Source organism: Rhinatrema bivittatum, chromosome 10, assembly GCF_901001135.1.
Source record: "Rhinatrema bivittatum chromosome 10, aRhiBiv1.1, whole genome shotgun sequence".
Taxonomy (NCBI): Eukaryota; Metazoa; Chordata; class Amphibia; order Gymnophiona; family Rhinatrematidae; genus Rhinatrema; species Rhinatrema bivittatum.
Window position 1 is genome coordinate 109553462 of NC_042624.1, and position 27539 is coordinate 109581000.

A 27539-nucleotide genomic window follows, 5' to 3' on the forward strand; every position below is an offset into this window, starting at 1 on the left:
ACATCTTTAATCAATATGTTAAAAGTACTCATAAAATAACAAACTAATACCTCAAATAAATCATAAAAACATATACCACAAGTAAATATAAACTGACATGTATGTTCCATTAATCTTGCCATGACAAATCCAGAGGAATGTTATTTGTTAAACTAGTTCCTTTTACATTCTTTTTGGCCACAGGTCATTCTCAATGATTCCAGAAGTGTTCCATAGTTTAGACCCAGTGATTGAAAAAGCACAACTTCTTGTTCTGTCTAACCTTGCAATTTTTACTGTAGGGACTTCCAGTAAATTTTTATCAGCGGATCTTAATTGCTTTGTGGGTTTATATAAATGTAATGAGGAGAATAACCATGTTGAAGATTTTTTTTTTTAATTAAATATCATTATTACTATTTTATATTGACCATGCTGAGTATTGGGAGCCAGTGTAATGTATACAATACAGGAGTAATGTACCTGTGTAAATGAGTAACTGTAAGGATACATGCGGCTGAATTTTGAATCAGTTGCAAAGGGTGAGTAACATGCAGGGAGTCCTAAATATAGTGAATTACAATAGTCCAAATTATTTAGTATTAAAGTCTGTCATACGGTATGAAAGTTGCATGTGTCAAGTAATGGTTTAGATATTTTAACAGATGTAGTCTGTAAAAAGAAGATTTCACAAATGTTGAAATTTGCTATTGCATTGAGAATGAGGAATCAATCATTATGCTAAGTTTTCGACTCTGTGAGAGATTGGGATGCAACTTTTCACTGAATTACTTCATAATGATACAAAGGCGAGGGTATTTTTCCAAGATGAATTGTAAGGTATGAAAAACTAAACGTCTTCGGCATATATTTTTAAAGTGTGCCAAGACAAGCAAAGAGTTGACCCAAGGGAACAATGTAAATGTTGAAAAGCGCGGCAGATAGAGCTGAACCTTGTGGTAATACCAGTGGAAATTGCATCCCAATTAGATGAATAAGGACCAATTCTAACTTGTTGATAACGATTGTGTAAGAACGACGAAAAACAATTTAATTACAGTCCCAGTGATTCTGAATGGCTTCATACGTTGTAGCAGAATTGCATGATGAAGAGTATCAAACGCTGCTGTGATATTGAGCAGCACCAGGCAATAATCAATATTGGAATCAAATCCACGGATTATGGTATCAAATGAGGACAGTAACAGTGTCTCTGTGCTGTAACCACATCTGAAACCGTGTTGATGTTCGTCTAAAATGGAATTAGCAGTGATATAATCGGTAAGTTGATATAATACTGCCGATTCAATTATTTTTGCTATTGTAGTCAAAGATATATTAAGGGGCAGAAATTACTCAGTTCTAATGGATCAGCAGACGGTTTCTTAGGCACAGGGGTGATAACTGCTAATTTCAGTCTGTCTGGAAATGTACCTGAAGATTTACAGTATCTGTAAATGTGGTGAGATAATTCTTCACCGGTCAGTTTGGGTAGGGACGTTGGACAGGGATTTAAAAGCCTGGAGGAGGCTTTCATTTTTGTCAAGATTTGCGACACCGTAGTGGCATTTATTGTTTCAAATGTCTGTCGAGAGACAGCGGGGTTTCCATCGGGTATTATTGGGAGCAGAAGATGAGAAAAATTGTTAGAGAGATCCGCTCTCGTTTCACATAAAAAATGCTGTCATTTTATTGCAGTATTCCTGGTTTATATGACTCATTGAACTATTTCTCACAGTACTTCAGGACTTAACTATATTGAATAGCCCTGCTGGATTACTATTTGCAGGTGATATTTTTGTCGCGTCATGAGCTTTCTTTGTCATATCAATTTGTTTCTTGTACTTACACCAATAAGCCATATAGGTCATTTTGCTTGGTGGCACTGGCTTTTTCTGCCATCGACGTTCATGGCGCCTTAATGATTTTTTCATGTTTAGCAATTGCGGCGTATACCATGGGGGCATTATGCTTCCAGCGAGGGATTATATGCCTTATAGATCATTATGTTGCCATCAGATTCGTTCCAATTGGTGATAGCATCCTCAGCACTGTCAGTATGTGAATTTGACAACAGTGGAGTTAAATTTGTTAGGAACAGTGCAGCAAAAGTGATTCAGGCCCGTTTAAAGCTGGCCCAGCAGCTTAGTGGCAAGTTACTGCACATTGCCTCGCGCGGTGAGATCTGTGTTTGATTTCTGGATCAGGTCTTCTGCTCCCCATGCCGGGAGGGGTTTGAGGACGTTGGGATTGACCATTCTACGTCTGTACAGTGCTGCGTACACCTTGTACCACCATAGAAATGTTGATAGTGGTAGTAGCTGCTATGGAGGCAGTGTTCACAGATTCTGGTTTGAGAGGGGGGGGGGGGAGGAGAGGAGTCCCTGCCATGACAGTGGCCGATGGACTGTCGCTGCGGTGACCGGGCCGAGCTGGGAGAGGGACTCTTACATAAAAGAGAAATATTTCATCTCGGATGGCGGCGCAGGAAGGCTCGCGACACCGTAACCTAATAGAGGCCGGTTTCGATTTGAGCCGAAGGCCCTGGGGTGGTATGCGAACGAACAGGATCATGCGCGTTGTAATGGGGGACGGCAATTTTCAAAACCATTTCCATGGGTAAAGCGATATTCTACAGCTCGCCTGATTTTTACAGACACCTGGAGGCGTCCTCGCACACGTGCTCAGGTTTGTTGGGAGGGAAAGAACGCGTCCTGTTTCAGTTCTCCGTGCGTTATTTCCAAGGGGAAAAAGTACCGCAGAGAAAGCCGACGTGGATCTCTGCGAGTACTTTTTCCCAGGGTAATAAAGTAAAACTGCACGCGCGGTTCTGTTTTTGTTACTGGCGCAAGCCCCGTGGATTAAAAGCAGCCTCTGTGTTTGCATCAGTGCAGGCAGATTGATTATTGCCCCTCTACACACTGAATTATGCAGGCGCCTAATTGCTTAATTCCCTGGGGTGTAACTGTACAGGAGGAAGAAAAAGCAAATAGCATCAAGCAGGCTGGAAGATCTGCCAGCGGTTTCAGCAGAGCTGGTCCTTTAGCTCGTCCGTAGGGTCTTCCATTTGGAACCTCGGGGATAGAATTTCGGTTTCCAAGATCTGCAGCTGGAAAATAGGTGACAGCAGCAAGTAGCAAACCTGGAGACAGCATGTCAAGGAAAAACCAAACAAGCTGCAGCTGCTCAGAAGCACGAGATTCCCTTTCCTGCTTTCTCGTGTTAGAACTGCGAGTCAGTTTCCCGTTCACTGCAACCTTTGGAAAAATTGACCCCCAAAACACAAGCATACAAACCATTTGAAGACACAAATGGACTTCTGATGATAACCCAAACAGTAGGCAGCAAGTTAAAATAAAAAAAAAAAAACTTTTAGCAGGTTGCAAACTGCTTGTTCATTTAAGTCCAATTTATTATATTTGTTTAGATTTTTTTATTTATTTATTTATTTAAAGTTTCTTTTATACCGATGACCGTTTACACATTGCATCGGTTTACAGTTAAAAAGGAACAAATGGGCAGAACCCTTACATATAACATTGAAAAAACAGGTTAACTTTTGGGCAGGGCCCTTACATGTAACTGAGAACAAGGAGGTTAAAACTGGGATAGGGTATAGAGCTGACTATGCTGCGCAGCGTCCGTGATATCAATAAATAGATACAGCAAAATCAGCAAAAATCACAACTATTTACAAAAGCTAATTACATAAGTAGCCGAGTCAAAGTACAAAATCGATGGGCATGAGACGTATTCCGAGAAGTACATTCCTAGTCATGTAGCAAATTCTTAGTTACTCAATTTTTAGTTAAACAGTGGGGGTTTATGTAATGGCAGGTGATGTGTGGTAAACTTGCTGGAAGAGCCATGTTTTCAGTTTTTTCTTGAAAGTGGGTGTGTATGTTTCCATATGGAGGGGCCAGCGAGAGAGAAAGCTCTGCTTATGGTAGATGATAATTTGAAAAATTTGATGGGTTGGGCACGTAGGGTTCCTTGGAGGGCTGTACGTGTGGGTCTATTCGAGGTACGGGGGAGGAGTGGGGGGTTAATCCAATTGAGGTTAGAGTTCAACAGACTTTTGTGGATGATGGAAAGGGCTTTATAGAGAATTCGGGAGTGTATAGGGAGCCAATGAAGTTCGATAAGTGTAGGGGTGATGTGATCTCTTTTTTTCGTGTTTGATAGTATCCTGGCGGCAGCGTTTTGTAGTAGTTGTAAGGGTTTGGTATAGGTGGCGGGAATGCCTAGAAAGAGTGCATTACAATAGTCTACCTTAGATAAAATGATAGACTGGAGTACAGTGCGGAAATCAGAAAAGTGTAGCAGTGGTCTGAGTTTTTTTATGGTTTGGAGCTTAAAATAGCATTCTTTGATGATAGATTTGATGAAGGGTTTGAAAGTAAGATGGTTATCAATAAGGACACCAAGGTTGCGAACGTGTGATGGGAAAGATGTGGATGAGTATGCAGGTGGGATGTCTGGGAGCGGTGGCCTATTAGATATGATTAAGAGTTCAGTCTTGCTGGGATTTAGAGTTAGTTGCATGTCATTTAGTAATTTGTTGATAGAGGAAAGACAGGCTTCCCAGTTAAGCAGAGCAGTATGGAGAGAGTCAGAGAATGGGAAGATGAGCTGCACATCGTCGGCATAAATGAAATGCTTGATGTGGAGGTTAGTGAGGAGGGTAGTGAGGGGAAGCATGTATATATTAAATAGGGTAGAGGAGAGGGAGGAACCTTGGGGAACACCTTGGGGAAGATTGATGGGGTCAGATTCATTGTTATCTACTAATACAGTGAAAAGGCGATCCTGGAGATATGATCGTATCCAGGATAGGGCATTGCCAGTGATCCCGATACTCCTGAGGATGTTGAGGAGGACATCGTGATTGACTGTGTCGAATGCCGCCGAGATGTCAAGCATGGCAATAAGATAAGAGGTACCTGAGTCGGTTCCTTTAATGAGGGTATCATGTAGAGAGAGCAGCAGGGTTTCAGTACTTAAGTGCTTTCTGAAACCGTGTTGTGTAGATGGGAGAATGTTGTTTTGTTCCAGGTGATCGGAGAGACGGGAGTTGACAACTTTTTCAATAACTTTAGCTAGGAGGGGTAGGTTAGAGACAGGTCTGTAATTGGATAAGGTGTCTGGGTCAAGATTGGGTTTTTTGAATAGGGGTTTTACTACTGCTTGTTTAAGAACATTAGGGACTGTGCCATGCTCTAGGGAACAATTAAGGATATTTGAGAGGGGTTTGGCAATCACCTCGGGGATAGCTAGCAGGAGTTTAGTGGGGATGGTTTCGGAGGGATGAGATGATGGTTTTAATTTTTTAAGGATGTTTTGTACTTCAAGAGAGGATGAAGAGTCAAAAGATGAGAGGGAGACTGGAGAGTTGATGGTGGGCAGACAGATATTGCTGTTATTCTGTGAAAATTGTGCAGTGATGGAGGAGACCTTGTTTTTGAAAAATTGTGCTAATTCATTGCAACGATTTTTAGAGGGATTAGCAGGTAGTTGTTTGAGGGTAGGAGAGGTGAGGTCCGCAACCATGGTGAATAGGGCCTTAGGGTTATATTGCATACCATGTATTTTTTTAGCATAGTAATTACGTTTAATCTGGAGGATGGAATTTCTATATTCATGCATTTGTTGGTAGTATAATGTTTTAGTTGCGGGGGATTGGTATTTGCGCCATGTCCTCTCAGCTGTTCTGAGTTGGGTTTTAAGATTCCTAAGTTCAGGCGTATACCAGGGTTTTCTGTTTCTACGGTTTGGGTTGATAGTTTTTATTGTAAGAGGGCAGTGTTTGTCAGCAATGCTGAGGGTGAGGTTGAGCCAGGTAGAGATGGCATTGTCTGGGGATGAGACGTCAATGTGACTGTCTATGTCAGCGCATGCTTGTGAGATGGTATCTATAGCGCATGGTTTGCGGAAATTAAATGAAATGGGCTGATGAGGCGTGGTGGGGGAGATTTGCGGGAGTGAGAGTTTAGTCTGAATCGGGTAGTGGTCAGACCAGGGTACTGTAATGCATGAAGGGGGATTGCTTATGTTGATGGGGGAATTGACAAAGATAAGATCAAGTGTGTGGCCAGCTTTGTGTGTGGGAGAGTTCACTATTTGTTGGAAGCCCATTGCTTCAAGGGAGGAGAGGAATGCTTCACATGCTGGGGATTGCGGGGAGGTATCCACGTGTAAGTTGAAGTCTCCTAGGAGAATTGTGGGTATGTCAGGGGATAGTGAGTTTGCAATAAATTCGATAAGAGGAGATGAATCTTTCTCCAGGAGACCTGGGGGTGTATAAATGAGAACCAGTTGGAGTGACTTCGATTTGAAAAAACCAATTTCGTACTGGTTTGGAATATCACATTTCTGGGATAGTAGTTGAAATTCCTTTTTTACAGCCAAGAGTATGCCGCCACCTCTTTTCTTTTTCCGAGGGATAGAGAAAACATCGTAGATTTCTAAAGGTAGCTGGTTGATGAGGGGAGTGTCATGTTGTTTGAACCATGTTTCTGTGACAGCACATATTTCTGGTTTAGAGTCTGTAAGAATATCGTGTAAGAGATGGGTTTTCTTTTGGAGTGATTGTGCGTTAAATAGGATAATGGAAATGAGTGATAGACTGATGGCTTGAGTGCGTGTGAGGGTGTGTATTGGGATAAGCCTTCTTTTGCTGAGCGTGGTCTTGCGGTGTGTGGCCTGATGAGAGAAAGTAAATGGATAAAATGGGATGTGTTGCAGGTGGCAGGCTAGGGAAAAGTTTCCAATTAAAGGAGGCATTGTTGATCTGTGGTGTATTGAAAAACTAGAGTTGGATGAGACAGTTGTAAGGCAGAAACTACCGAGAGCTAATATCATGCACTTTACAGGCAAAACACCATTCTAGTATAGTTCCAGGCAGACTGATAAATAAAGCATGTTGTACATCCGTTATACAGTGATGACAGAATATCTCGTTTTAGGGTATCTGGAAGAGCAATGAATGTAAAAACTTGATATTGCTAACGTACATATGCATTACAATCTAGCAAAAAGGCATGAGAGTGGTTTGTTCCTGAGTAAATCCTGAGTAAATCCTGATATGGCACAGAAAACGCATTAATCCAACTAACGTGTTGGGAAAGAGAGAAAAAATGGTACTGAGTGCTAGAGAGACTTCAAATATTAAGCAACAGACTCATGAGGCACATTGAATTATTGTCGTTTAGATAAAATAAGTTGACACTAAAAACTAATACAGTTGTGTGTTGGGGTTTTTTTTTTTTTAGCTTAAACCTGCACGAATAGTTTTCAGGGCATTGTCCATGAATAGACTCACAGAGCCTGTCTGCATGCTGGTTAGTAGTTTACTTGTCGTGCAGGTTGTCTGGAAGCTGAAGACAGTTAAAGCCCCCTGGAGGAGCGGGAATGAATTCTGGGCTCCACGGAAATGTCGGTGACTCGATAGCAGGTGGCTCTGCATACCGAGGGAAGCTGAGAGGGCAGCATCCGTTAGTAACTTGGAGCGTGACGATCCGCAGCGGCGGACCGCCATCATCATGCAGCCAGATCCTTTCCCAGTGCCCTGAACAGAAATAAACGTGATAAAGTACTGTCTCATCTATTTAGGGGGGAAAAAAAAAAAGAGTTCTTTCTGATGCCGACATTCTCTTACATTTTATAACTACCCAGGGGGGTCCTGTGTCTGGAGAGAAGGGATAAATTATCTTTAGTACTGAAGGGTAGATGAGCAGAGCGGAGACTTAGGCAGAAGGTCCCTGATACAAGCCTGCGTGATTCATCGGCGATTTCTAATTGGTCTTATTTGTATGCCCCTCCAGTTTTGAAATATGAATGATTTGTAATAAAAACGTTCAGTTCTTTTCCCCCAAAGCACACATTGCTGCTTTGTAGGTTTGTGCATTTTGTAGTCCCAGCCTCTGCCTCGTTCATCGGTGTCACTGTCCTGTTGTGTGGTGCATGTCCTCCGTCTAACAAAACAGAGAAGCTTTCCTCAGTCAGAGGAGCCGTTCTCCAGCCCCCGAATAGAAAGGAATTGCTCTGCTTCTAGACTCCAGATGATTCATCCTGTCATGGAACTGGAGAAAACATATTTGTGACTAGCGTTCGAGAGGTGTACTGCCTTCATCAGGTCTTGAAAACCAGTACATGTATTAAGTTAGTCCAATAAAAAAATATCATCTGCACTTGTTTGTTTATCTTTTATGAGGGGAGGAAACGGGGCCGGTGCTTCCACTAGGTGGCTACCTACAGCGCCAAATCTTAGGGGGGGGTGCCAAAATCGCCAGCATGAACCCTTCGGGGGAGTGCCTTGTTTAAAAGAAAAAAAAAGAAAGAAGTTGGAAAGAGATATGTGTTCGGCTCTCCTGCTCACATCTCTGGGGAGTTCGGCGAGGTGAGGAGATAGTGCAGGCACGGTGGGCTGAACAGTTGTTTGGCTAGGCCCCGCTCCCAGGCTTCTCCCAATTTGGCGCATGGTAGGCCACGGGGTAGTTTCACTCAATTTTTGCTGCAGGTCGTCAGCGCACACCTGCACGTGCATATGTGCGTCTATCCTCATCTGTGCATCCAGTTTGGGGGGTATTCCTTCTGAACGCACATCTTATGTGTCCAGCTTAGGCGTTGCTACTGGGTGTACAATTTGGGCATCCAGTTGGACGAGCAGCCTAGACACATGCTTGGATGCACATTTTTCATGTGTCCATTTTGGGCGTGGCTTATAAGCATGGGGTAATCTAGGCGCAAGCGTTTATTGGCCTTCACGCTTACAGCATGGCATCCACAGCGAAGAAACCTAAGCATCTATCTGTTTGTGCTGCATGCTATTCAGCGCTGCCTGGATGCTCGGGAAGATTTACCTCCTCCTGATTTTGTTGGCGATGGTCCATCTCTTTGGTTTGAGGGAAGTGGGACCGAGAGAGAAATAGCAAGGGTGTTCCCTCCTTTGATTGATCCACGAGTTGAGTCCTCAGGGGACACTAGCTCTCAGTGAATCAGGTTTGGGCCTATGGGGGCCTGGAATAGACCCATGTTTTTCCTGGGTAGAATTCTTCCAGGGATTGCAGACATTTCTACAGGGCCAGTCTTCTGAATTAGTAGTACCTACTAAGGTAGTTCCGTGCGCTCCGAGTCCTCCTCCGCCTATCTCCACGGTCAAGCACCGTGGCACAGTGCGGTCTGACAAAGCTCGAATGCAAGTGGATCATGACGATACCAATGCTGATGGCAGTGGCTCTTCTGGTGAGGAAGGGGACATTTCCTCCAGATTGTCTGTTTCTTTCAGAGAGATGATTTGCCGGGCTTGATCTCTCAGACCTTGAAGACCCTTCAAGTGGCTGGGCCTGACTTCTTGGGGATGCAGAAGAAGGATCCTATTTTGTCACCCAGCACAAGGCTTCTTATTTCTTTCTCCTCCTGGATGCAATTCAGGAGTTGATTGACATGGAATAGAGTGTGCCAGAGGCATCTTTTAATGAGAGACGTGTCTTGGCAGGTTTATACCCCTTGAATCTGCAGGCCAGACAGCAGTTGCGTTTCCCTAGGGTGGATGCCTTGGCGTGTTCTGTCACAAAACGTACCACCATCCCGGTAGAGGGAGGTGCGGTTCTGAAGGATGCTCAGGATTGGAGGATTGAGGCTATCCTGAAGCCTTGTTGTGCTTGGTAGCTCGGGCTATCTTGCGTCTATGTCAAGAATCTGGTGACGCTGTGTCAGATCTTGGACCTGTGATAGAACCAGGGCCGCCACCTTAGCTGATGCAGGCTGTGACTTGCTAAGCACAGCTGCCAGAGGAGCTGCTTCAGTTATTGTGACCAGACGGCAGCTGTGGCTGCGTAACTGGTCCAGAGATTCTATTTCAAAGTCCAGCCTTACTAAGCTGCCCTTCAAAGGCTCGCTTTTGTTTGGCAATGAATTGGAAAAATGGCAAGTAAATGAGGAGAGACCTAGGTCCCTCGATTGCCAGAGGACAAGAAACCCGTTGCCTGGTCTTTTCAGAAAACTGGCTGCTCTCGAGACTACCGGCATTTTCGGTCTTATAGGGAAGGTTCTTCCCAGAGATCCCTTCCCTTCCACAGGTCTCAGTCCTTTTGCCCCCGAGAACCTTGAAAGGATGCGGGCTGCAGAGGTGGAGCCCCTTGCCCCTTGATCTTCCCAATGAAGGTTTGCGGGCTCACCTGGCAGTGCAGGAGATAGGTCGCCTGACCCGTTTTTATCACAGTTAGGTCCAGATTACTTCAGATCAATGGGTTCTCGAGGTGATTCGGGACGGGTGTGCTCTAGAATTTCTTTGCATTCTTCCGGATGCTTTCATAGTTTCTCAGTGCAACTCCCCTCAGAAGAGGGTAGAAGTGGTAGCGACATTACAGTGGCTGTTGAATCTGAAAGTGGTGGTTCCTGTTCCTGAATTGCAGTGAAATACGGGCCATTATTCCATTAATTTTGTTGTGCCCAAGAAGGAAGGGTTGTTTCGGCCCACACTGGATCTCAAGGGCATCAGCAGACATCTACAAGTCGAGCGTTTCAGGATGAAAACAGTGCATTCTGTCATAATGGCTCTTCAAGCAGGGGAGTACCTCACATCTCTGGATCTGACTGAGGCATATCTACATGTCCCCATCTGGCAGGAACATCAGCGGTTCCTCCTGGATTGTGCTTCTTTATTAGTAATAAACACTGCTTTTACCTCTCCTGTTACTATAGAATGAATTTCCAACTGTAAAGGTGGAGTAAGATCCTGTGGCAGCTTTCTATAATAAGTATTATTTGCAAGTCGATGATCAATTTCTGCCACATATTGTCAAAGAAAAAATGTCACAAATCTTAATGTAAGAGCAAAATTTGTTTATTTAAAGTATATAGCATAGGACAAATATAGAGCTGGATATGGTAGTTCAAGCAGCAGTGCACATTCAAAACTCACTTTTGCTTATTAAAAAAAGAAAAAAGTTAAAATGGATTTTGATTTGGCTTTATAAATGTTAGCTATGTACATAAAAAGAATCATTCTTATAAAGCTTTCTTGTACTTCTATTGTTAGCAAATTGCCAATTGTAGTCAGTGTAGTCACCGACACAGCAGAGACTGGAACTCCTCTGGCCACTTGTCCCATGCCCTTCCCAAATTCTATTAAGACAGTGTACAAGTAAGAACTGAATTTAGTTATAAAATATACAAATGGACTGGTCTTGTAGTCTACATTCACATTTGCTGAAAATGTTCAGGAAAAAGAATACTTTTATTTCTTTGTTACATTGCCAACTAAGAAACGTTGACTTGGAATTTATTCTTAGATGACTCCCAGCAATTTTTGTTCGGGGTATACAAGAAACATTTCTTTTCAGTGATCCGTTGCATCGTACATTCGTTTTGGTGAGGTTGTCTGTTCCGTTCCCCTTGAAAGCTTTCAGCGTAATTTTTAAAATTTTATTACGACATGAGTCACAACATTGTCTTCCTCTGGGGAGAGCTGGAAATGTTAGAGTGAAAAATGATATTTATGATGTATTGTATGAAGCGTGCTGTCTTTATTTATTTAGTACGAGAGTGAAAGGAACATTTAGGCAATCCAATCATGGAGCCCGATTGGTTGAATGCCCTCAAATGATTTATAACCAAGAGAGAATTGCAATAATGGTATAATGGAATACAATAATTCTCTTTCTCTGGAATCAGCACTATAGCTAAAATAAAGCTTAATATACAAGGCTATGATAAGGCAAATAAGGACTTAGAAATCTATTATAAACCCTGCAAAACTGGCTTTATCGTTAAATAACTTGCCTGTACAGAAACAGTTAAAAACAATTTAAGTTTAAAAAATGTTGTTATAATCCCATTTGTTTTACTTATTGAAGCTCTAGTAAAAACAAGATGTATATAATCTGTTAAACATTCCAGATTTTTAGTTACCCAAAGGCATTAGAGGCCAAGAAATCACTGGGGTAACCTGCACAGAGTGGTAGTTAGTTACAGCACTGGAGTAACTTGTATAAAGGGACCATGGTTGACATCCAAACTTCAGTGAGCATGCGGGATGGATTTTTGAAAATTATGGTTATTTTTACCACAGACTCGTTACTCTTGGTGCTATGGGGATTGTAATATAGCTTGTTGGTAGGATATGGAAGGTAGTCTGTTTTGGGCATGGGTGTTGGTTTGCTAAGAATCAAAGTTGAGGATGGTAGGTCCCAAGGTAGTCTGCTAGCAGAGGTGGTGGAGACCATCGTTGTAGTGAATTTTGGGTGTGCACGAGACATGCAAAGAGCAGTAGTAGTGGGGAGATTCAGAGGTCAGGTAAAAGACAGGGGAGTTAGTGGTGGGTTGTATATGGGAATTTGTGTGGATGAATCTCAGATGGGTAGACTGGATAGGTCATTTTGGTATTTATCTGCCACCATTTATGATCATTGAAGTTGCATCATGACCTGACGAAGTCTTACTAGTCCCCAAATCTTGTCTTTGAGCTCTTGTTAGCCTAATACAGTTTCATTTATTACCCCAACTACTTTGTTGTCTTTCTTTTATTCCTAGTTTTGCTGGGTTAATGCAGTAATAACCATTTTTCTTCTTTCATATTTTAAGTGCTCAACAAAGAGAAAACCAGTATCAACAAAAAATTGAGCACTTTCGATATCTACCTGATAATACTGGAGCACTATAAAAAAAAACAAAACAGGGCTTGTTTTGGGGGAAAAGAGGGCAAGCAGGGCAATTGCCTGGAGCCCCAGTACTACAAGAGTCCTCTGGGCAAAGCTAAGTGAACTCACGGAGGCAGAGCTTCAGGGTGCCTGCATCCATTCCTTAGTTTTGGCCCTGGACCCCATTCAGTTTGATATTTAAAGCCATTTCCAGTTATGCACACAAGTCATATTTTAAAGATGTTACTCCCACTGTCTGCATACATTTTGTGTGCACATTTTTTTGTATGCACAAAAATTATCCCGACAAAGATGGGCCTCAATGGAGGCGTTCTGGAGGCAGGGCTGGTGAGCGCATTCCTTGAGCACTCCCTGGCTCAAACTGCATGCACAACTCTGGTTGGAAAACCAGCCGTCCTAACTATACCTGGATAAAATTACATGCGTAACTTTATCTGAGTACATTCTGCAGCAGACTTGTGCGTGAGAGTCTTGCTGAATATCCAGGAAACGTTGCAGGCATAACGTTCCCTGGATATGTTTGGTACATGCTGGCTTGCTGAATGTTGACCTCAGAGAGAATAACCCTATCCATGATTAAAAATGACACAACCTGATTTATAAAACTACAAATCATTGTTCAGCTGAAAACATCATGGTATGCTAATACAACTGAAATAAAACTCTTCAGGAAATTTATTTATTTAAGCTAATGTTTATATCACACACTCCAGCAATAAAAGAGCAATAAAACTCAAAACAAACAAAATTATGTCTCCAGTGCTGTGATCATATAATTATGTATACTTAATGCCATTTCTTAAGATAAAAATGTACAAAAACCTTTTCTGTCATCTGTTCAACCAGAGTGGCCTAAGGGCTCGCCAGCTTGTCTGAAGCAGCCATGTTTACAGTCCCTTTTTAAAAGCACAGATTTCTGACACAGTTCTTATAAATTCCGGCATTGCATTCCACATCAGTGGTCCAGCTACTGAGAATGCCAGGTCTCCGACGTCTTCCAAGTGCCCCCGATGTATCGTTGGAACCCCTAGGAGTCCTTTGTTCGATGAGCGAAGTGACCATGAGGGAGACTAAATTCGTAACATAGATCCCAGAATACTAGCAATCTGTATTAATTAATCAATTACCATTAAGAAGTAGAGTTTAAGACCTGCGCGATGGACGCGTCAATTTTATAACATACGTGCATATATGCGTGTGTTATAAAGTCGGTCATACACGCCTACATGTGCGCACGGTTTTATATTGATACGCGTAAGTGGGGGGAATTTTAGTAGCTGTGCGTGCCGAAGCAGTTACCTCTTTCCCCAGTTTATTTCCAGTTCAGCCAGTAAAGGAGAGGACTTCCTCAACCCCCCCGCCAGCTAACTTGCCTCACTTTTACCCTATTATCCCCGAGTCTTAAAACCCCGCTGACTAGCCTTGGTTTTTTTAATTCCACGACTTAACTCGCCGTCCATAACAGAAGTAAAGTTACACAGTAGGAGACCCCCCCGGTGCACGCTACCCATGTCCCGTCCAGACCATGCTCACACCCGCACCCCGCCCCCTTTTCAGAAAAGAATGAATCTGCAGCCGGCGAAGAGATGCCACTCTAGCATCGTAACCGCGCAGGTTTTAAAATCCGTACCGTGTGCACCCGGCCGAGTCATGCACGTATCTCCCGGCTCTGGCGCACACAAGGCTTTTAAAATCAAACCAGTACGATCTTTGATTTTTTGCGTGACTCGGCAGCCAGCGAAGAGATGCTAGAGTCGGAGCGACATGATGAATTGCACAAGCTTTCCCATAACATCAACCTGCGAAATATCCCTGCCAATATCCCCTCAGTGGTAACACGCTAGAGAACTATATAGATCTTCTCTAGAAATCACATGATCTTTGGCAGTCTATTATCTTTGGCAGTCTATCATTAAAACCCAGCCTCTAGCCTATATTAGGCACCGCTCATGTTAATTATGTTATTACCCCCATATATCTTAATCCAAGTTAATTCGACCTGTTCATTGTAAGACATTTACTTGTCATTGTTGTTATTGTTTAAAATGTAAACCGAATTGATCAATAATTTTGTTATTGGAAAGTCGGTATAGAAAAATGCTAAATAAATAAATAAATGGCTCTGACCACTTAAAACACGAGTGGCAGAACTTTGTAATTACTGCAGTGCTCTCGGATTGCTCTCCGGAAGCTGGAGGAATGTGAGGAAATACAGATCAGCGAGGTCCTATTGGATGAGCAAGCCTTGATATTGCAGGAAATGTATTCAAGGCTGAAGTGGGATATAAGTAATCTGAATGCAGAATTCCCTCTTCGTTCTCTTTCGGTACCAGTACCTAGAGGAGTCAGTGTAAAACTAAGGGTTTGAGTTACACAAGCTGAGCTGCATGGATGTGTGTGTGTTGAGGGCTAGACACGGGTCTTAAGCCTGGAATGTAAGATTGGTTTATTTTGTCTATTCCTTTTTTTTTTTTTTTTTTGTAATATTTGTGGACCTGAACAAAGCTCATACAACAGAATGTAAACAAAGACGCGTATTTCTTGAGGAACCTCAGTTAGGTTTTGTTTCTCCCTGAAAGATCCCTTCCTTTGAAACGCCCAGCCACACGGGAAGATGGGCAGCTCACCGTGCAAACGTTGAATTTTCTTCTGTGCCTGCTGATGGAGCCTTTCCCAGAGAAATCCGGAGGAGGGTCTCGGGATGCTTAGCATGGCTGTACCGGAAGCCTTTATTATCAAGACTCTCTCTCTTTATTTTAACAAAAGCTCCTGGGTCCTCTCAGGACCCACCGAGGAAGTTTCCCACCAGTGGAGGTTCCTTAATTACATTACATGCACGCTTTGTGCTACCTGTACGGCGGGAAGCAGACAAGAAAGAAATCCTTTCTTGTTGATGCCCGGTGTCCAGGGCTTGAAAAGCTCAGCGGTGGTGCAGAAGGAAGCCAAGCAGTAGGGCGCCAGCTAAACTGCACCAGCATGAGAGAGACTTTGTAGCCTCATGTATGGAAAAGAAAAAAACTGTGGCGTTGGTTGTAGTGAGCAAATGAATCCTTCCCTTATCTGTGGTAAATAAAGCTCTCTTATCTCTTCTTGGCACTGGTGCTGGTCGAAGCCCGGGCTGTGTGAAGAGTCCGATCTTGCACATCCAGCAGGCTGCCCTTGGCTGTTTTCATAAACTCCTCTTGGTTAACTCTTTCGTTCTTGGAGAGGCGTAGATCCGTGCCAGGGAGAGGCGGTTTGGCGCCGTGAAAGATGGGAGCTGCCTCTGTGCGGTTTGGGCCAGGGAGAGCCCTTGCAGAGAGGTTTCTTCTGGCAGGCGAATCCGTAGGCAAAGAGCTGGCCCTGCTGGTTTCACTGTAGCTCACGGAACCTAAAGTGAAGGTGAGAGATGCAGGAACCTGAAAACTCGCTTTGCACACAGGCGAGAGCAGGGTGTGCGGCTTTCCTTCAGGTGATTGGAGTTCTGTGCTGTGGCTGATTTGCCATGGAAAAGTTCTATACATCGTCTTATCCGAGAGGTAGCTGTACGTGCGGGCGAGCATTTGGGGGCCTCACGGCTGAACGAGTGCATTAGCAGCCTAGCCTGCCTGTGCACCTTCTGTATGAAATATGGTTCTTTGCATTTTCACAGACAGATGTCTCTGCCAGAAGGGAAAACAAACTGCAGCCATCACAAAGATTGCAAGTTTTTCAGTGAAGAGGCCATGGAGATGCTCCTGTCTGCCGCCTGGAATGCTGTGTGAATAATCCATGGAATCCAAAATGGCCGAGGCAGCGTCATGAAGATGTATTTTATTTATTTATTTGATTTAGTCCTGTCACATACCGTCATTCCGTGTAAAGATCACAGCGGTTTACAAAGGTAACATTCAACAAATAAGCGGGGTCATTCTTTATTCTGCGATGGGCCGTTATCGCGTGATAACGGGCTCATCGGAGCGATGCCATGCTAATTAGGGAAAGGGGAGGAGTGTAGGTGGGATTTGGGCGGGGTTATGGCCCGGCAGCGCTGCCGGCGATAAGGTTTTCCACATCAGCACCACGGGAAATAACACCACCTTTCCCCGAGGCGCTATGGGGGCGATAGTGTGTGGCGCGGCCGCACTGCGGCGGGCTGCCCACTATCGCCCCTAACCTCTTTTTTTTTCGCAACTCATCATTTTGCTATAAATCTAGGGAAAAGACGGGTAACAGAGGGAGTATTTATAAACAGGCATTTTTTTGCTGGAAGCTGACCAACGGTTCCGCCTGCTTTCTTATCCTGATGGTTGCTCGGTTAGTTTCTTCTTAAACTGAGATACCACACGGTGCGGCCATACTCATCTCACCCTGCGCTGAGTTCCAGTGAAATGCACGTTTCCTGCCGACATGGTGCACCTGGATGTGACGTGCCAGTGAGCCATGACCAAACAGAAATATGAAAGCTTCTGCTCCCTCTGCTTTTGCACCCCGATTTAGATGTAATTTTTATGCATGTCTCGTTGTCCTTCCAGTGAGCTGAGTAAAGTGCGCATGCCGGTCTTCGTGCAGTATGAATCCTCTTCCCGTGATTGTGGGGAGCGTTTTCAGGGGGACAGCACAGAGCAGGATTTCATGGCGACCAGCTTGAGAGATGGCCAAGTAAAATTATTGCCCCACACGTCTAGCACCCTGTATCCTTCATCGGCGAAAGGAACTTGAAAGCCATGTTGAATTGGTCCTCAAGCATACGGACCCGTTACTTGATGTGCCACCGGTCGCACTAAAGAATGCTCCCGCCGCTCCCAGTTCAAGGTTGGACTTGCCTTCCCAGTCCGACACCTCTCGCTCTTCCCTTCTCCTCCATCATCTTGTGCTGCTCTCCCCTCTGGTGTTTTACATTTTCAACCTTGCGCCCTCCTTAGTGCGCCTCGTGCAGAGCGGACAACTTCCTCTTCATTCCTTGCTAACTTCCTGTCCCCCCTCACACTCAGAATTTACTCTCTCTTCTCATTACCTCTTCAGATTGGCTTTTCCTCCTTCATTTACTTCTGCCTGCCGGTTTTCTTTACTGCTGCTGTGCACTGCTTAGTGTACACTGGTGCTCTGCTCTATTCTTTGCCTTCGTTTAAGGTAGTCAGGGTGTGGGATGCACAAGCAATGTCACGAATAAATGAACTAACTTTAAAAAAAAAAAAAAAAAAGTGTTTTTTTTTCCTTCGTAAGCTTGGGTGATTTTTCTGTTTGCCACATGCATAGCTGCACTCTGTCTCGGGGGTGGAGCTGTTAAAAGCAGCAGGGGCTTCTCTAATAAATATCTCTTATATTTTGTGCAAAACAAGAAGTGACGTTCAGCTAGGTGAAATTGTCCTGTCGACAGAACGTCCCCAGCTCATCTCGGCTTGAAACACTATATCCATGCAGTTGGATGAAGATGAGCTGCTCTACAGTTAAACTATGCTACGCCTGTTGGAGGGCCTTGTTTCTTATGAAAAATAAGAGAAAATCTTTTTCTGCTGTGACTAATCCAAGCCCCTTAAGAGAACCTGCCAGAGCCTAGGGCTTGTAAGCAGACCTGTGTTTGTGCACGGCGAGCTCTATATGATACCTCATATGCATGCACACTGGTGCCTCAATGAACAGGGAAATCTGTCATGCGTCGTAAAACTCTGAAACTGCTGTGGGCAACAAAATCTGCAGCCCGGCTGGATATTTTGAGCAGAGAAACGTTGGCGCAACAATTTCTGGAGTGGAGTGGCCGTAAAAGTCATGGTTGAAGATTTTCTGTCCGCTCATAGGTTCTAAAGCAATTCATTTGCATTGGGTCTTTTTTTTCTGTTTGTTTGTAATTAGGAAACACAGAATGACTGCCTTGCAATTGGCATTTAAAAGATGGATCTCCTTAATGTCTAGAAGTAAAGACGTGTCTTATTTGTTTAATTTGTTTTGTGTGTTTTCTCGCAGCCAAGCAAGTGTGTCCACCGGAGAAATTAAGCTGTGGGGACTCCAGCAACAAATGCATCCCATTCTCCTGGCGGTGTGATGGGGAGAAGGATTGTGAGAGCGGCGTTGACGAGGCTGGTTGCAGGACAGGTGAGATACAAGATTGTGAGAGCTGTAAAATACACAGAGTGATACATTTTAAGACCCGCGCGCATGCGTGCGTGTTTACCGGCACGTGTACATGGACACGGCAGTTTTATAACATACGTGCGGTATACGTATGTTCGTACGCACGCAACTTTATATTGAGGCGCACAAATGCCAACTCAAGCGTGTAAGTGGGGGGAATTTTAGTAGATGCGCGTGTCGATGCAAATACCTGTTTCCCCAGTTTGTTCCCAGTTCACCCCAGTAAAGGAGAGGACTTCCTAAACCCCCCAGCTGACTTGCCTCCCTTTTACCCTATTAGCCCCGAGCCTTATGACCCCCACTGACTGGCCTAGTTTTGTTATTTTTTTTAATTTCATGCCGTCCACGGCAGAAGTAACGTTGCGTGGTAGGGGACCCTGGCGCACACTCGTGCGCAGTCTTCATGGTTGGCCCGCCCATGCCCCGCCCCGTTTTGGGTGCGCGCACCAGGAGATACGCACGCACTCGCATGGTTTTTTTAAAATATGCGCAGCGCGCGCCGGGCCGAGTCACGTGCATATCTCCCTGCTTTGGCCCTCACATTGCCTGTAAAATCCGCCAGAGATTGTATAAATGTCTTATTTCGGGGGCAGGCAGTGGGTTTGTTAGAACTTTTCCCCCATGTTGGGTAGCAATGTACCGGAAGATAGAGATGGGCTGCTCTCAGCTTGGGTGAATCATGATCAAGCAAAAAAAAAAAAAGCAAAACCCAAAAATGGTGTTCTTTTTTGTGAAACGAGTCCGTGGTCTCGCTTCCTGTGGCCTGTGGCCAGCTGTCGGCATCACTTAAAGGCACCGTGACAGCTCGGCAGCCTTTGCAGAGAGAGCGGACCTTACGCAGAGATGAAGAACGAGCCGCCATCGCTTTTCTCCGTTGGCGGGACGGGTGAAGATTCGTAGACTGTCCTTGCTCGTGCCGAACTTGTCCTGTGGATCTCCAGTGTCACAAACACCTAAAATGTAGGAGGGCCACCCCCTTCCAAAAAAAAAAAAACCAAGAACCCCTTAAAGTGCTTAGGTAAAAGCTGAGTACAAAGAAGGTCGTGGCTCCTGCCCCATTTGGATTTCTGAAACTCCACAAATGGGGTAAACTGCATGGGGAGGGGGAGGGGGAGGCGCAGGGTGTGAGGATGGGGAAAGGGCAGGGAAGGGGGTTAATTGTTTTATTTCAGCTGCACTGGGAGAGGGGGGTTTGGTAGGGGAATGGGGGGGAACGTGGCCCCCTTCATTTCCATGTTATTTTTTTTTCTTTTTTTTCCACTTTGGTGTTTATTTTGTTTCAGGTAAACAAAAAATAAATGTTAAAAAAAAAAAAAACCAAAACCATGCAATCAAAAAACGAAAATGAAACAAAAAACATTTGCATGCACAGCCCTAATGGAGGGGCCAAGAGGCAACCCTCAGACACGTTGGTGCTTTATGCCCAGTATCCCACGCTGTCGGAGCGGGGGTGGGGAGACAGAGGAGAAGTAACAGGCGCAGCTGGATCTCGGTAGCGAGCTTGAAACATTTTTCCCTGGCTTCTCTTAAGCAGTTTTCCTGCTCCGGATCCCGTTCATGGAAAGCGCACGAGGGGGAACGCTGCGTGGAATGATTAGGCCTGGCGTCTTCTTTCTCTGCTGCCTTTTCCTGCTGCTGCGGGAAATGCAGCGATTCATGCCTGACGGTTCGATAGAAATAAATGAATTCCAGCTATGGACACGGCCTGAGATTCCTGTCATAAGACGTGCCCCGTGTTACGTTTGGAGGGCTCACGGGACGGCCCCGCGAGCTGCCGCGCTCGCCCTTGCCACCTCACGATGCAGCAAGAGTTCCGCCGTGGCCAAACGCCGCTGACGCCGCCACTCCAGCCAGGTCGCCACCATGTTCCTATAGGCGCGCGCTTAATATGGGTCCTATGGGTGGGAATTCCTGAACCAGAGAGAGGATGACATTTTCTGGTTAAGGAAGACAAACAATGTTCATGAGGGTGATGAAAGTCTATCAAGCTGACTGATATTGGTGGGGAGAGTATTATCCAGGGAATAAACACTGTGGCTCGCTCAAGGCTAGAGGACGGGAATGAAGAAGAGGGTGCATGGGGGCAACCCCCATAGAGCACCGGTTACTGACCTTAACGGAAGGCATGGGGATTTCTACCCTCAATCAGTAGCTTTTGACGCAACTGCAGCATCGCTCCCCACTTTGATGGCAGGGAGAGAGGGGAACTGAATACTGACACCAACCAGTCTGGGCCCTGACGTTTACAGTCTGGGATGCTGACACGCAGATGTAAGGGGGAAAATCACAGGGTGGTTTCTACGGCCGAGTCCCAAAGCAAAGAACGTCACGCAGCACTGTCTGAATTATCAAGAAGGCTCCTCGCCCAGGAGAAATGTTGCTGGCAGTAATAATTTATGGGTTTGACAGTTGCTGGGTATTGACTGATTGTAAATATTACTTCCCTTACCATAAGACTTGGGGGTAACTGCATGGAGCGGCAGTTACTGTCCTTGAGAGAAACATGGGGTATCTTGCACAGGGCAGCAGATACTACCATAAGAAGCTTGCTGGGCAGACTGGATGGGCCATCGGGGCCTTTTCTGCCGTCACTATTCTGTTAGTATCCTTGAAAGAAGGCTTAGCTGGGGATGCGGTATTGTTTTTCCTTAGCAGGTGCCAACATTTTTAGCACACATTAATACTTCTGAGACACACTAAATCATTTCAGTTAAATGGTACTTAGTGTGTGCTAAACAAAACGAAAATGAAAGTTGTTTTTTTTCTGTTCACACCTACATTTAAGCCTATAATCACGCCTCCTATAGCCACTCAACTGCGGTGGCTTTTGCAAGACGTCCATCTCCAAAATCGGCAAGAGTTGAGTGTTTGTCAAGATTCTGATTGTGACTCTGTCCGAGGTCCCAATAACTGCCCTGGGAATTCCAGGAGTATCTGTCACCGCAGCCTGCCATTTCATGTCGTCTTGTTTTTCGTTTCTTTGATTGCATTACTGCTCAGAAGGCAGGAAGGCATTTCTTTAACACGGAGAGAAGAGCAGCATCAGGGAAAACCTTAAGGTCAAGCAAAAATCTTTGGTCTCTGCCAATTTTCTGCCGCTGGCTCAGGCTTGTAATACGTCAGCCTCATTACTAGAAAATATCCACCCGCTGGCTCTGGAGGTTGGATATTTTATCTTGAGCGGCTAAAGATGGAATTCTTGTCTTATTTCAGCCTAGCAAAAGCAAGCCCCCTGCTTCACAGAAGTAGGTAAAACCCGAGAGCCTACTCTCCATTTATACTGAAAAAGAAATGGAAATATTAACCAGGCCTTGACAGATGAGCTTTCTGAGTGTTTAGAAGATTTAGATACACTAGGGGATTTATAAGAATTTTTCCAGAGCTCTGGCACGTTAAGCCCTTGGAATTAAGATGAAAAAGAAACATGGTCATGTACAAATGGAAAAAAGACAATTTTAAGAGAAATGAGTGTGTTCAGAGCAGTCACCGTAACAAGTCATGTAGGTCTCATTAGTGGGAATGGAATATTTTGCAAGCCTGAATTTAAATCGACCTTTTGGGGAGATAAAGAAGCAGCCCCATACATCACTATTAACTAACTAGATGGCCAAGAAACTGCGCTTTATCGTCCTCTGATTAAGCACTCACTCTCTTACCCTCTCCCAACTCGGAGAGCATATTCAGAGCTGCCAGTGGGAAGCAGAACGAGGTGGAAAAGTCTTCCCAAAACGCTGGTGCCTTTCTGTAGTCTTGGGAAGCTCTGTTTATGGTAGAAAATGGCCTCTTGTGGGGACAAGTGGACGCCAAGACCAGTCTGAGCCAAATTCAGCAGCTTTTGAGGAAAAGACAAGGTTGAATTATATCTTAGGGTCTTCAGTTTACCTTTTAGTTGTTTTAGTGTTTTATGCAAATATTATAACATTGGATTTTCTGGAGCTGGCGGGAGGAAGAAGGGTTTAAAGATTCATTGGGCCGATGATAAACTATTGTGCAGCTCAGGAGCTGTCCGTACAGAAGAGCCGCAAAGAGAAAGGGTTGGGCCTAGCAAAAGGGATGGGCAGGTTGAGAGAGAGTACTGGGGGTCGGGGTGTCACTGTTTTTTCATCCAAGAAATGTTGGGAATGATTTTCAAAAGGTTTAGGATCCAAGCGGCCCGATTTTAAAAGGATCACAGGCATGGCCGGGCCTTGCGCACGCTACGCGCGTTTTAGAACGGGCCCGGCCATGCGTGTAACCCCCAATACGCGCCGAAGTGCCGGGCCCTGCAAAAGGGGTGGACCTGGGGGCGTGGTCTGGGCAGGGGCGGGGGGGTTGGTCGGGTCAGCGCGTGGAGATTACTTCTGCTCCCGGGGAGCAGTAAGTATTAAAATAAAAAAAAAATTAGGGATAGGTAGGGTTAGGTTAGGGGTCGGAGAGGAGAGGGGGAAGAGGTAGGAAGGGGTGGGGTTAGGAATAGGAAAATTCCCTCCCAGTCCGCTCCTTAATTGGACTGGGAGAGAATTAGGGGAGGCCCGATTGTGTCGGGGTGCGTATTTTGCTAAAACCCCACTCCCCGCGCGCGCCAGTCATGGACTTACCCGCACGTGTGCGTGCGGACATCGGATTTTATAACCTGTGCGCCAGCGTGCGCACAGGTTATAAAATTGGCGCGTCCACGTGCGCGCGCCGGGATCTTAAAATCAGCCCCTAAATTGGCCCTTTGCAAAATGTTAGGGCTACGTCCCTAAATTTAGGGTCCTAAAAAGTAGCTACAGGGAAGGAGTTAGACCAGGGAAGCAAAGTTAGCAGCTTAACACTGATTTTCAGAACTGGGCACAACTTAGGAGCCTAACTCTAGTCAAATGAATTTAGCCCTCAGTTAGGAGGTTGATATTCAAAAAAGCTGAATTAATAAATGTAGGCATCAAAGTGTGGTGCCTGTTTCAGCTGAATTTAGGAGTCTTCAGTTGAAAATTCACATTAATTTAGGTACCTAAACCTTTGGGTGCTAGCCTGAGGACTGCTATTCATTTGCCTACATTTAGGGACCTAAGAACCTGATTCACTAGGGGCTTTTCCCATAGACACAAAGTGGGAGAGCAGCCTTAATGAATCTGGCCCTAGGTTAGGAGGGAAGTTTTGAAAATCAGGGCTAAGCTTCTAACTTTCCCTCCCCGCCCTAAACTCTGCCCCAGAAGCCGCCCACTTTTTGGAGAGCTGGGAGTTAAATTTAGGAATGCAGTGCTAGTCAATTTTCAAAAAGACCGATTTAGGACCCTAACTCCAAAATTTAGAAGCCTAAACACTTTGAAAATTGACTCATAGGAGCCTAAATTAAGAACGTAAGTTTAAGAGCTCAGCATTTTTTTTGAATATTGGCCTCACTGGTTTCTTTTTTTTTGTTGGTTTGTTTTTACCACTGGGGGACTTTTATCAGTATTTATCGATTTAAACTCTAAAATTCAAAACTCTAATGATATCATTAAGAAACGACATTTCTTGGTAAGGTGCGTATATTATTGTATTTATCACCTAGTATGCGTCGGACATCTGAGCATTATTGCTTTCATATTTACAGCCCCCAGTTAGACCTACTGATGTTACTGTACTTCCCTGGGTCTCTGCGGGAGCCGTGTTTAAAGATGGATATGGCACTTCCAGCTCTCCGGCTCCCTGCTCTCTTGTGATTGATGACTTACGATTGTTAGCAGCAAATCAATTTCATATTTAAGTTCCTTGGAATTCTTGGATCCTGGGGAGTTGCTACCATTTCAGTTGAGCGGGATGCTCTAAAACCTTCCCTGTTATAACTCCAATTTGAGCCAGTGCGTCAGAAAAGTACGACTCGTTTTAGAATCCCCCTTTCCCCTCTCTCCAAAGTCCTCAACAGTAGTCAAGGCCAATGCAACGAATTAATTCAGCTTCTCTGCTATGGCCTAATCCTCCCTGCCGTGCACCTCTTAACACCCTGACGCTCTGGCAGGCTTTCCTCTAACAAAGATTTATTAGCTTTCATTTCTTCAGCAAATGCTTCTCGGATTTTTCTTATTTTATCCTAATTTCCACATTATCTTTTGTCTCTAATACCCTCCTTTACTGTCTTATTATTAGACTACTTAACGTCTTTTATATGGGACGTTTACTCTGAGCCTCTAATAAGGTGGGTAATTTTCAAAGCCACTTTGGCGAATAAATCAGTGTTTTACCTGTGGAAATGGTCTTTTTGAAAATTGCTCACGCAATATGCAGGTGGAAGTACCGTATTTTTCGCTCCATAAGACGCACTTTTTTTCCCCCAAAGGTGGGGGGAAAATGTCTGTGCGTCTTATGGAGCAAATATTAAAAAACAAAAAAAAAAACTAACTACAACTAAGACGGATAACCATTTTGAATACTGGCAGCCGACGGCCCGAGTGCAGGAGATCGCTCCCGGACCCCCGCTGGACCACCAGGGACTTTTGGCAAGTCTTGGGGGGGTCAGGAGGGTGGGGGGTTGTAGTTAATTAAATTTAAAGGTTTGTGATGGGGAATTGGGACAAAAAAAAAAACATTTTATGCCCTCCCCTAATTTGCTCCATAAGATGCACAGATGCCCAGGAACAGAGCCGGTTTAGCACACCATTTTTTTTTTTTTAACTTTTCCGTTAAAATGTATAGAACACTACTCAGAAAACAAACGAGCACAGACTTGACATTTGAATGAATAAATAAAATGAAAAAAAAGACTCCTGAAAGTATCGGCGCACTAAAGTGAAGTCCCGCACGCAGTACAATTAAATCCCCCATCCCTCCTCAAAGGGTCAGCATCCGGGAATTTTATCTCGGTGTCACGCCCCCAGGATACTGTTGTCTCCTCTGAGTGAGGATCATTGAAGTCTCCCTTTACCCTAATTCCTTATTCTTCCTGTTCAGACCTAGAGCTTTCATCCGAGGCAGTTCCAGCGTACAGCACTGCTACTGTCCCAGGGTGCCCTGCTCTGCCGTGTTTAGGATTAGTATCCAGGCACGGTGCTTTACCATTGGGTATCCACCTTCCATTGAGTTTCTGACAAGCCCTGTTATGTGTCATCTCATCCAGTCTGCACCACAGGGCACAGGGCTTTGTCGTCTTGCTCGGCTGAAACTCTTGTCTTGACCCTCTGGCTGTATTCCATCTGTATATGTTTTTGTTTTACCTGACAATTTCCAGTTGCTCCTCAGGGCTTCCAGGTCAATTGGAACTGACCTCTGCCGAGCTACGGCTCCATGAGGTTTCGTTGACAGCTACTTGGAGATTATTCTCTTCTCCTCCTCCTCAGCTTGGTTCTTAGCCCCCCCCCCCGGGCATTGCAGTGACTCCAGCGGGCAAAAGTGACATGGGCTCCGAATCTGGCCACCAGGTGTCGCCCTTGAGCAAGGGCTGGAATCCCCCTACCATATGGTCTGCTGAGTACTGCCTCTGCAGCATCTTCATCCTTGCCGGCCCTAAGAGCAGAGTCCTGGTCTGGGGATTGAACTCCAGGTTTTCTTCCCGGCAGCTTGCAGCGTTGCCTCTCAGAGCCCCCAGGCTGGTCCCTGTCTGTGCGTTTCTGTAATAGGCTAGGGATGTGTAGTGACATCCTCCCAAAGGAGGTGTGAGCCTGAAGTCTGCAGGGTTTCAATTCTGTCTGTTTCCCCCTCAGCACTACCAGCTTTTAGTTTAAAAACTGACTTACAGCCACTCAAGAATTCCCTCCTCCTCCAAGGACTTTCAGTTCTTAGTATAATGGGCAAGCTGCGCAGATTTAGTAGGAATCTGATGATTTTACTTGGGACTCTGACACGACAAAACATGCAAAATCTGCTGCTGGCTCCTGAGCCAGGCATGCACTGGACCAGACCTGGGTCGGGTGTTTCTGTTAGGAGAGCAGCACAGGGAGGGAGTGTTTGCCACTAATCTGATTATCCCAGGTCAGGTGACGAGGATGCGAGAGACTGGGGGGGGCAGCAGAGTTCCACAAGAGCACCAAATCTGCCTCAATGTCCAAAGGAACTGAATTAGCACTCAGTTTATATCTTGAGAAATTAATCAAGTGACTAGATCCCCCCCTAAAAAAACAAATTTGTTCCACTAGCTTCTTAAAATGCAGGAATATTTAAGGAAGAATTCTGCTCCAACCTTAAGTTCTTGCTGTCTCATATCCACAAATCTTTGCATTGTGAGATAAATCAAGGTTCGCTCTGACCATTTAATCCAAAAAGGAAACACTTCTAAGTTTTTGGAGAGAGAACGCAGGACCAAGATCTTGTCTATGTGCACTAAAAGTAGCCATAAGTGTAGCTCTCGGTCACCTCGATAAGATTCCTCCAACAAGGCGTAGCATCCAGTTACCCAGAAGGGACCCAAACATCTGTCCCAGAAGATCTCGACTGGGCTGGCATTCAGAATCGGACAGTACGTGCTTGAAACTAACGGCAATCTCTCTGAAGAAACTTTCTTTACCTCTACCAAGTGTTTCTCAGCATTTCATAAAGCGACTCTTCAAAACAAGGACATTTTAGGAAATGAAGATTCTTACATCTGGACAAATTTTCCAAACCATCTACCTTTACCTCAAACGCTTGTGTTGTCTTTAACCAAAGCAGAATTACCAGGTCGTAATTCAAAAATGTGAACGTGGCAGTCGGTCGGTAAGTCTTGGTAGTCTTCTAGTGCTTTGTCTTGGTATTGATTGTGCATCCCCAGTAAGATGGAATGATTGGGAAAGGCAGTCAGTGCGGACATCTTTCATCTACACCGTGGTATTTTAATGTCACGTATTGCTTACATACCGCCGTGCCAGGATGAATCCTGCCCATAGCTGTGTACAA

At 44.8% G+C, this 27539-nt stretch overlaps 1 protein-coding gene across 2 annotated transcripts in view; it reads left to right on the forward strand.

The window, feature by feature from the left end:
* Nucleotides 1–27539, forward strand: part of LRP8 (LDL receptor related protein 8) — a 320100-nt gene that overhangs the window by 220027 nt on the left and 72534 nt on the right. For both annotated transcript variants that reach the window (XM_029618330.1, XM_029618331.1), the window contains exon 4: nt 18564–18692. In XM_029618330.1, coding sequence (XP_029474190.1) covers nt 18564–18692 — 129 coding nt within the window. The remainder of the gene's footprint in view (nt 1–18563; nt 18693–27539) is intronic.